Here is an 11,389-nt window from a genome sequence, read left to right on the forward strand (position 1 = left end):
CTCCTGAGTAGCTAGGACTATAGGTGGGCACCACCACACTCGGCTAGTCTTTTCATTTTTTTGTCTTGTTTTGTTTTGGTTTTGTTTTTGTAGAGACTTAGTTTTGCCGTGTTACCCAAGCAGGTCTCAAACTCCTGGGCTCAAGTGATCTGCTTGCCTCGGCCTTCCAAAGTGCTGGGATGATAGGTGTGCACCACTGTGCCCGGCCCAAGCCATTTTTCAGTCCATTCTTTTTGCTCCTCCGAGTAACCCTTCATAGCAACCAGCTTTGCATTGTTCAGTCACCAGAAGTTAATGCTATAAAACCAGAGATTTCCAGCCGTACAGGATGTAGAGAGAAACCAAAACTCTGTACATTTGCTATTGACGCGATGTTGTCACAGCCACTGCAGCACTCAGCATCACCAAAAGCCTGCACAGAGCTGTGATATTCTTTAGATAGAGTTTTGTTGTTGTTTTCTTTCTTCTCCTTAAATAATATTTAATTTGTCATTAGGTCATACTGTGATTTCATAGCTTATTTCATCTCCGATATTTTCTTCTGTATGTTATCTTTTGAGAGAACTCTCCAGAGTTCAAGCACAAATCCTAGGACAGACTTGCATTTTGACTGTCACATTTTCATTGCAGTATGTGCAAAAGTACAGAAATGCCACCAAATTAAGCAAAGAAGGTAAGACTTTTTGAATGAAAAAGTTCTGGCAATAATAAAACAAAGCCTATTAAGAGTGTGAAGTGAGAGGTGGAGTTATGCCAGGGCAGCTGCCTTAATTATCTCTTGCTGTGTTACAGACGAACACACGTTTACCAGCTTGAAATGACACATTCTCTCACCGTTGCTGCAGGTCAGGGGTCCAGGCACAGCACAGCTGGGGCCAGTGCCAGCGTCCCACAAGGCTTGGTCCAGGTGTCGGCCAGGCTGCACTCTGCTTTAAACTCAGGGATTTTCTTCCAAGCACAGGTTGTTGGTAGAATTCAGTTCCTGGGGCTGGAGGACTGAGACCCTCAGCTCCCTACAAGGCTTCCTGCCATTGCCTGGACAGATCATGCAGTGCGTGCGGTGTTAATAATCATGGGAGAGAAATGTGGTCAACCTTGCCATATAATGTAGCCTAACCTAGGGAGTGGCGCCCCATCTCCCTGACGTATTCTGGAAGCAGGTGACAGATCTTGCCCATACTCAAGTGTCGGGAGTATACCAGGGCAGGACTTTGTGGGGTGAGGTATGTCCCTGGCAAAAACCATTACTTTTAATCTTCCCATTAAATGTAAAATATCATCCAACTTGAACATATACTTTGTACTTTTTTCCCCTAAACAAACAAAAACTAATCCTCATTCAACAATAAAAGTTTTGCTGCCTGTAAAGATACTTGAAAATGTATGATATAGACATGGAAGACAGTTCCCATGCAGCCTAAAGATGTTTAGTGCTGGCCGGGCGTGGCGGCTCACACCTGTAATCCCAGCACTTTGGAAGTCTGAGGCAGGTGGATTGCTTGAGCTCAAAAGCTCGATACCAGCCTGGGTAAGAGCAAAACCTTGTCCCTACAAAAAGTACCAAAAAATTAGCTGGGTGTGGTGGTGCCCACCTTTGGTCACAGCCACTTGGGAGGCTGAGGTGAGAGGATTGCTTGAGCCTGGGAGGTGGAGGCTGCAGTGATCCCAGGTTGTGCCACTACTCTCCAGCCTGGGCAACACAGCAAGACCCTGTCTCAAAAAAAAAAAAAATGTTTAAAGATGTTTAGTGTTGGTGACATCATTGACATTAGTTGCAGCCTTTCTGGGGGTGCCCAGCTCTATGGAATGAGCAGCTTACTGGTTTATGAATTCCGGTTTGTTCATGGACAACAGAAGTTCTTTCCTTGCTTGTTTTTTTGAGCTAGTTTGCTCTCGTGTCTAACCGGGTGGTTTCTAAGAAAACCGGACTCTGTCTTGGCTGTCTCACACAGAAGCCCCTGCACGTTTTACTGCCCGTCCTCCCTCCCCAGATTTCTGCCTGCCTTCTGGGCACCAGAAGTCTTAGACGGATGCAGCGGGTTCTGTGGTGAAACACAAATGACAGAGGTGCTCCCTGCCTTCCATGTTCTGGCTTTCCACCAGGAGCCCCAGCCGCCTTGCAGAAACATCGAGGTGACTTGTAGCATGACCGAGCTCACTGGCGCGTCTTCGCGGTGCTGCCCCCGCCCTGCAAGAAGAGGGGCCATGCAGTCACCCGTGGACCACGTTCAACGTTTGCGAGGGAGAGGTACCACCGTTCCTCATGTGGCCAGGACCGTGTGGTCACTCTTCGGGGGTGTTGACATGGCTGCAGGTGTACTCAGTCACCTCTCCATGTATACGGAAAAGTGCTCAGTGTTGTATCCAGCCGCATCTGCCTGAGTGCGCTTTGGGATTCCATTTCTGCCAGCTATGGGGCGCGCTGCCGATCTGCATGCACACAGCTTTACTGAACGCGAAGTCAGTTGTTGGTTGTTGTTGGTTGTTGTGCTCTGCTGCCTCCTGCTTCTGGCTCCAGTCATGTGGTTTCTGCTTATCTCTTCCCTGGCCTTAGGAAATAGACCAGCTCTTCTTTTTTTCAAAAACATTTCACCTGGGCATATTTTTTTTATCTATAATTATGAACTTTTATGTAATCACATAATTAGAAAATATAACGCAAATCAGATGTTAATTGCCTTCACGTGTATAATTAGTATAGATACTATTTTCTTTATTCATTTCCAAAAAAGAAAAATAGAAGCGGTGTTTCAAAACTCTCTTCTCTTTTTGAACAGAGGGTGGCTCCCACTCCGCCAGCACCTCATCGCAGCGAGGTGAGGCTAAGATGAGCATAACCAGTGACGAGGTGAACTTCCTGGTGTATCGGTATCTCCAGGAGTCAGGTAAGAGGCTTGGTTTTCTGTTGGTAGGAAATTCACCTTCAGCATCTTATGAACAGAATGATCAATGCTTGATTCAAGAGCAGGCTGTAGAAGAAGAAGTAGAGCTAAGAAGGTTCTTAGTGTTGATGGGGTAAAGAGAAGGTTCTGAAGCCCTGCCATTCCTGGGTGGAAAGAGGGAATGTGTTCTTTCTTCCTTTGACACTTCTGTGCAGATGAATCAGGCGGAAATCAAGAGCAGTTGTGGTGAACGTGGAAAGGACGGAAGCAGTGCGTGGCTCCTGGCCTCCGCATTGGCGAGGGCATGCATGAGCTGGGGTGTGTGTTTGAACCTCTTTGATTTTGCTCCAGAAATTTAGTCAGCTCCCCAGCTTCTCCTGCTCCACGCCTTCCAAATGGGCCGCTAGGCAATTTTCGACAACTTAGGAATCATCCTACCATCTTCCAGCATTATTGATTACCGTTAAGACAGTACTTTCTGGTTAATAAGTAAACAGCCAATCCCGTGTGTTCCTTGTTGACAAAACAGACCTTGAGCTGAGCAGCTGCCCTCCTCTGCTGGCAGGGAAGTGGCGGGAGGAAGCCATGGAGCCCAGGGCCTGGGTTCTGGCCTGGCTTTGGCCTGGGCTTGCGGGATCCCTCCAACAAGTAATTTGGTTTCCAGCGTGAAAACTTTTTTTTTAATTTTAAAACTTAGAAGATACGTAATTTAAGACCTACAAAATGACATTGGTGAAAAAATGTTCTGATAGCCACCTACCCATTTAACTTAAGAAATAAACCTCTCTGATGCAATGGAAACCCCGCCCAGGTTTGCCTCCCCGCCTTCCTTGATAATAATGACCCTGGTGGACTTACTGTGTGTTATCTGCACGTGGCCATTTTCCTAAGCAATACACAATGTGGGTGGATTCGTTTCCTAGGGCTGCTATACCTGACGTACCACAAACTGGGGTGGCTTAAAAGGAAATATGTTGTCTCCTGGTTCCTGGGGACAGAAGTCCAAGGTGAAGGTGTGGACGGGTTGGTTCCTTCTGAGGAGGAGTCTCTCCTGGGCCCCTGCCTTGGCTCCTGGGGCTTTGCTGGCAATCTTTGGAATCCTTGACTTCTAGGTGCGTCACCCTCATCTCTGGGTTCACATTTCTTCATATTTCCCCTGGGGTAAAGACAGTCAGATAGGATTCGGAATTTACCCGCCTCCAGGACAGCCTGATTTTAGCTATTGTTTTTGAATGCAGCGATAATCACATCTGGAATGACCCTGTTTCCAAATAGCGGTATATAAGGTACATTGTTGCACCTCAGGATGGCCCAATGGAGGGGGCACACTTCAACCCATAACAGTTGGTTTTGGGGTCTTTATAAGCTTCATGCCCTTGACATCAGATTGTATATATTCTGGAACTTGATTATTTGAAAAGGAAACCCCAGTTCCTAGGCCCCCTCCTCCCAGAGATGCATGTATTCGATTTGAGGGAAAACCAGTCTATGATCCTCTGGGTGTGGGTTCTCTCACAGCTGGCCTGGTCGGGTAGCATGCAGGCATTGGAGCCACACAGAATGGCTCAAGCTCTGATCCTTGAATGAGTCTGAGTGAGGCCTGTTCATTTGAGCCGCGGTTTCCTTGCCTTGGAAAATGTGATCAAGTACCTCAGGCACATAGCACATTGTAAATAAGTGCCTTCTCTGTCCAAGCCTGGGTCTCTGTCCCTTGCACTCCCAGCTAGTGTTATTCATGGGAAGTACACATTCTTTCTGCATGTTTATCAGACGCCTTCGATTGGTTGTTGCCAGAACATAGTATAAGATAATTGGCATACAAAACAAAACATGTACTGCCTCGCCCCTGGAAATCAGGGGAATGCTAACCACTGTGCTAATACCTCAGCCTTGGCTCTTTGAGGAGCCCAGGTGGCTTCCTGTCTCAGAGCTCAGAGCTTCCAAGAGGTGCCTGCAAATGGAAATCACATGTACCAAACCCTGCTTCCCTGTCGATTTGTGGCATGGAATTTGAGATTCTTCCATTTAGCAACACCTCTGCACAAGGACATGATGAAGGCCAAAGAGACTCACAGCTCTTGTGTAAACAAGTCCCAAACTGGAGCTGTCAGGTGTGAAGGACCACGTGCTCCGTAACCTGGAGACAGAGCCGTGCTGTTGGCTGGTCCCCAGGCCCACGGAGCGTGAGCTTTGCTGGCTTCTTGAAATAAACACAGAAACCCCCATCCCTCCCCAGAAAGGTCGGCTTCCTTATTCAGTGTTTGTTTATGAAGCTTCTGTAACCAGGCAGCTGAGAAGGAGAGTCGGAGCACAACAATGCAGAGACCTCGGCAAATGTCAACTTTATGTAACATCTGTGAGCTCCATTCCGGATTCATCAGTGTCACTGAAGTATAATAACACTTCTTAGGCAGAGTTGGTGTTGAAGACAGAGACTATTGCACTTTCTTCAAATCGCTGTGTGCATTGTGGAACTTTTTGGAGCACCCTACCACACTACAAGGTTGTATTCAAAGGAAGAAAGGAGCAAAGAAATGCTTAATGTTGAAACGTTCATTTTGGGGTATTTTCTGTTTGGCTCAAGTCCCAAAGTTTTGGTTAGGTCAATATTCATTGATCCTGCATCAAGAAACAGCACCTTCTCAGTCTATGGCTGTCTCCCTTCTACCTTAAATGAAAAGGAAAACATTTTCATGATCATGCTTCCTCCTCAAGCACCTGCACTCTCATTCCTGCACCCTACCAAACTTATTAAAAACAGGCTCTGCATCTCAGAAGATGATTCATTCCTCAACTCCCTCCAGTCTGGCTTTCTCCACTAGAAGATGTCAGTAAATTCTGGGTTCCTGGATCCAGTGATCTTACTGCAACTGGCATTCCTCCTTACCTGTGTGTGACAAGAAGCAGGTGTTGGAGGGAGGTGAGGAAAGGAGTAGGTGTTTCCCTGCAGTGCAGCTGGCTCCCTGGAAGGTATACTTAGAATGCTAAACCCCACCTTCCTGGTGCAGTGACGGACAAGTTTTCCAGAGTCACCAAGCTTGTGGCCTGAGCCCTGCTTCTCTGCCCTGGATCCAGCAGACGAGATGCTGTTCCTGTCCATCTGTTCATCTCCTTCACCAGTGTCTCTCTTCCTCCCCTCTGCCAGTATCCACAGTGTCAGCTATGATTCCTTAGGCTGCAAGAAAGGGAATCCTCAGTGGAGCACTGATGGCCTCAGATAGCAGGGAAGCAGGGTGTTGAAGAAGGATTCAATACACACGTCTTCAAACTGGGGAAAGAACCTCAAAAACAGACGTGTTTTGTTCTTCCGCCCACAACAGGCAGAAGTCAGATCATCTGGTTTTTAGCAATCTACATATATTTCCCTACCTATATGGATTAGTGGATTTCCATTGTTGCCCTTGTTAATTGTCCAAAGAGAGGGCTTTGCCCATCAGAAACACTCAATAGATGTTACCCACAGGTGACATCTCACAACAGCAGACTCATGGCAGTCTGAAAGAGAAAACTGGTTAGAAGCAAGAATATTAAGTAGTAGGGAACTTTGGCATTACCAAGCTTTAGTGCCAAAATGGATTTGTTGGCTTTTGCATGAGTTTGGCAGTCTGGCTTTGACAGGGTGATATGGTTTGGCTGTGTCCCCACCCAAATTTCATCTTGAATTGTAGTTCCCATAATTCTCACATATCATGGGGAGGGACCCAGTGGGAAGTACATGAATCATGGGAGCAGATTTTCCCATGCTATTCTTGTGATAATGAATAAGTCTCACAAGATCTGATGATTTTAGAAAGGGGAGTTCCCCTGCACACCCTTTCTTGCCTGCCACCATGTAAGACGTGACATTGTTCCTCATTTACCTTCTGCCATGATTGTGAGGCCTCCCCAGCCATGTGGAACTATGAGTCCATTAAGCCTCTTTTTTTTCTTTATAAATTACCCAGTCTTGGGTATGTCTGTATTAGCAGCATGAGAATGGACTAATACAACACGCGAGTCCACTGGCCTCTGTCTTACAAGATCCATTGCCTGGTCACTTGTGCTACCTGGGCAATTTTTAAGAAGCACATGATGGCCGTGTGCCTTTCCCATGAGCTCATGTTACCATTCCAGGAGGAGAGAAGCAAGGGAGTGAGCCCCTATAAATGTGCACAGCCAACACCTGCTGTGGTGAGCAGGTCCCCCAAATGCTGGGGGAATCGTGAGTTGTTTGCCCCCGCATATTTCTGAATACAGCAAGGGAAGTGGAAGTCCATTTTCCATTTAGTGTGGAAAGAGAGAAAATTTGGCAAGTGAGTCCCTATAAACATATTATTTCCTCTGGGACTTCATCCCAAATTCAAACTAAAGAAAACATGTTCTCCCAGACCCACATTTTTAGCATAAATTAAATAATTCACAGAAACTTGCAAAATGGTATGAGGAATACAGGGCAACAGAACCACAAATTCAAACTGAATTTAACTGAGAAAGAACTGTGCCTGCAATATAATCAGGTGATAGATGTGGGGGGAAGGGAGGTACTATGAAAACTTTTTTTTTTTTTAAATTTTTTGAGACTCACTTATGCTGAGGGTCTCACTCTGTTGCCCAAGCTGGAGTGCGGTGGCACAATCACTGCACTCACTGCAGCCTCTACCTCCCAGGCTCAAGTGATCCTCCCACCTCAGCCACCCGAGCAACTGGGACTACAGGCTTGCGCCACTAGAAATTATGCCCAGGTAATTTCTTATTTTCTGTTTTGTTTTATTTGTAGAAACAGGGTTTCATTGTGTTGCCCAACTTGGTCTCAAACTCCTGGGTCCAAGAGATCTTCCCACCTTGGCCTCGTAAAATGCTAGGATTATAGGCATGAGCCGCCACACCACCCAACCAAAAATATTTTTTAAAGGAGAAGATACTGGCTGAAGAGGAAAGAAGGAAGGAATGTGGGGAGCCATCTTGAGCATAATCAACACACAGGACAGTTTTGTCACCCTCAAAATTGCCTTGTGTCCCTTTGTACTCAACTCCTCTTCCACCCCCACCCTGCCCCTGGCAACCACCACTGTGTTCTGTCCCTAGAGTTTTGCCCTTGCAAGAATGGCATAGAGATGGCGTCATACGTTGTGTAGCCCTGAGAGTGTGACATCTTTCACTCAACTTCATGCACTTGAGATTCATGCATGCTGTTGTGTGCACCAGCCATTCATTCTTTAGCTAAGTGGCATTCCATTTTGAATGCTGTTTCAGCGATTTGTTTATGTATCCTCCTGTGGAGGGACATTTGGGTTCTTTCCAGGTTTTGGTGATTCTAACATAAAGCTATAAAAAAACATTTTCATACAGATCTTTTGTGTGAATGTAGATTTTCATTTCTCTTGGGTAAATATCTAGGAGTGGGGTTGCTGGGTCGTGTAGTAAGTGTAGATTTCACTTTATCAGAAACCAGTGCATTCTTTTCCATCTAAGGCAGAGGCAGGACACATCATAAACATGAGTGGTTTTATAGAAATGAGTTGAGTCACAGAGCTCCTCTATCTGTCACACAAGGCATATTGGAAAGTATGTAAAAAGATACTAGCCCTGGCGCATATATCTGCAGGACACTCATGAAATCTGATTCTTCCTTTGAGGATTTACAGCTAGCCTTCTGGACTAATTTGATGAACCGGTCAGGTCACAGTTTCCATGGGTAGACATGAATGTAGCCCAGGCCTGCTGAGTGACAGAGTATCCTTGTTTGCACACCTTCTCGTCCTTCAGCAGTGCTGTCTAACCTGCTTAAAAATAGAAAACTCTACAGCTTGGTCAGCCCTCTGGTGGATAAGCCCAGGCATCTGGACATGGCAAAGGCCGGACTTCCAGATGCAGGATTCCGCAGGCTGGGCCCTATGGTGGCCACAAAACCTCTCTGTGCATTTACCCACATACCCACAGTATCAAGTCATTGAAAATCCAGCAAAGTATTTCCCTACCTGGAGCACCATGACTGATGTCCGCACACCACCAGGAACAGGCAGACGAGTAACAAAAACCATGTGATGATGGTGGTGGCGACAGTACCAAAGAAAAAGAAACACAAGTGAGAAATGGAATTTCACTGATGTTGTGTTTAGCACAGGGATGTTACCAAGTTCTGTGTCCATGACGGCTGTAATTTTAAACACTGTAGCTACTAAAAGGAGCTTGAAACCATAATAGATGGTAAAAATTCACTTCTCACACATGCTGAATTCCCAGAATGAGGAATTTCTTGTTTAGCTGTGAAGATTTAATGACCCTGGAGGATGATTGAAAACTCCTTCTTCACTGGAACTTATGTTCTGATTTGTCCTGATTTGTACCTGAGAGGCCAATTTAGTCTACATATTCCTTGCCTTCATTAACATCACCAAACATGGGTTTTCAGAGTGAGAGTGTCGCTAGTTATCAAAAGTGAGCGTCTCCACTCTGAGCACTACATTTTACTAAAGAGCCCATTTCTGCACACACAACTAGCTGGGTAGGATTAGGCATGCTTCTTCTGTTTACATAATGTATATATGGCTCTGTGTATTATGGCATCATAAGGAGGACAGTTGCTGTGCTTCCAGTGTTTCTGTCCCCCCAAATTCCTATATTGAAATCCTAACGCCCAAGGGATTGGTATTAGGGGCTGGGGCCTTTAGGAGGTGACGAAGTCATGATGAGTGCCCAGAGAGCTCCTTTGCCCCTTCCACTGTGAGAACACAGCAAGAAGGCGCCATCTGTGAACCAGGAAGCAGGTCCTCATCAGACACCCAATCTGCCACGGGTTGATCGTGGACTCCCAGCCTCCAGAACTGTGAGACACACATGTTGTTTATAAGCCACCTACTCCAGGTATTTTGGTGGAGCAGCCCGAATGGAGTAACATCATAGTGAAATATTACACCCATGTGCCCAGACTTTCAGGGTTGTGAATATAACTTATTGACATTTGTCATTCATTTTGTGAAGCTTCCATGCCAAGAAAGTCATTAATAAGAACGATTTCTACATGGTATGGTGGTCCATGCCTGTAATCCCAGCACTTTGGGAGGCTGAGGTGGGTGGATTGGCTTTGACCCCAGGAGTTCAAGGCCAGCCTGTGCAATAAATACAAAAATTAGCCAAGTGTGGTGGTGCACGCCTATAGTCCCAACTACTCGGGAGGCTGAGGCAGGAGGATTGCCTGAGCCTGGGAGATCAAGGCTGCAGTGAACCATGATTGTGCTACTGCACTGCAGACTGGGTGACAGAGTAAGACCCTGTCTAAAGAAAAATGAAAGAGTCTTGCTGGGTGACACACTTCACCTGTAGTGCTCTCTGGTGGTGATGCCATTCAGGTGAGTTCGCGTAAGAGGAGTGTGTGGAAGAGTGAGTGAGACCTCAGTGGCCCCCTCTTTCCACAGCAAGCCCAAGCTCAGAGATAAAAGGCTATACTGAGCGCTCAACACACATCGAGGTTATACTGTCCAAAAAGAGTACCCTGTAGATGACCCAGCAAGTTCACAGTGGGTGAGCTGGCGTGGGTCTTGGTTATAGTGAGGTGGGGCGGAGGGGAAGGTTCCCTGTTCTCCAACACTTTCTACAGAAGCACGAGACTGAGGGTGAAGTGGTCCCCTGGAAAAGCACCAGGTGGCCTGGTGGGGGTGGCGGGTCCTGATGCTGAGGGATGAGTTGTAGCTCATGCCCTGTAAAAGAGAATGCTGTTCAAAGCCAGCCAGTCTGGATTCAAGAGGGCTCCTGGGAGCTTCAGTCCATCTGTAGAAGAAGCACTTCCCTGAGTCTTCCCTGTGTTCCAGTGCCCTTCCTATCCTAGGCCTCTGAGCAGGGTGCTGTCAGTCGAGTGGGCAGTTCCCCTCACCTCCTGCTGGCCTGGTTTTTCATCCTTGTGGAGTTTCTGCTGGAGTAGAGATCAAGCTGTGTGCTGGGCTGACCTCCTGTCACATCTGTGAACTGTTATGGTGAGGACCGTGGCATGAGAGAGCCGAACAGAAAGACATGCCCCCTCCTTCCAAGACTGACCTCGCACTTTAGGGGAACAGTACAGTGGCCTTTAGGAAACCTCAGCAGAAGCAACCCAGATGTCCACTGACAGAGGAAATTCCATCAACAGAATGTGTCCATCCGTGTAGTGGAATATCATGACTCAGCTTTGAAAAGGAAGGAAATTCTGACACAGGCTCCAACACGGTGACACTCGAAGACATTATGCCAAGTGAAATTAGCCAGTCACAAAAGGCAAATACTGTAGGATTCCACTCAGAAGGGATACCTCGAGGAGTCTAATCCAAAAAGACAGGCAGTGGAAGGGTGGTTGCTGGGGGATGGGGAGAAGTGAGGGGTGTGGAGTTGCTGTTTAATGGGTACAGTTTCCATTTTGCAAAACGAATAAAGTTCAGGGGATGGTTGATGGTGATGGTTGCACAACAATGTGATTGCACCTAATGCCACTGAACCGTGCATTTAAAAATGGTTACGATGGAGGCCGAGGTGGGAGGATCTTTTAAGAGGCCAGGAGT

General features: G+C 46.7%; 1 protein-coding gene across 8 annotated transcripts in view; it reads left to right on the forward strand.

Annotated features, from left to right (window-relative positions):
• The window catches only part of TBL1X (transducin beta like 1 X-linked), a 248,686-nt gene that overhangs the window by 181,349 nt on the left and 55,948 nt on the right, over positions 1-11,389 (forward strand). For 5 of the 8 annotated variants that reach the window (XM_017509906.2, XM_017509904.2, XM_017509905.2 and 2 more), the window contains 2 exons: positions 2,104-2,248; positions 2,778-2,885. In XM_017509906.2, the coding sequence (XP_017365395.1) occupies positions 2,146-2,248; positions 2,778-2,885 (211 nt within the window). In that variant the 5' untranslated portion in view covers positions 2,104-2,145. The remainder of the gene's footprint in view (positions 1-2,103; positions 2,249-2,777; positions 2,886-11,389) is intronic. The other 3 variants (XM_017509910.2, XM_017509909.2, XM_037731859.1) reach the window with 1 other exon arrangement.

The sequence above is a fragment of the Cebus imitator genome, unplaced genomic scaffold (genome assembly GCF_001604975.1).
Source record: "Cebus imitator isolate Cc_AM_T3 unplaced genomic scaffold, Cebus_imitator-1.0 Scaffold426, whole genome shotgun sequence".
Lineage (NCBI taxonomy): Eukaryota > Metazoa > Chordata > Mammalia > Primates > Cebidae > Cebus > Cebus imitator.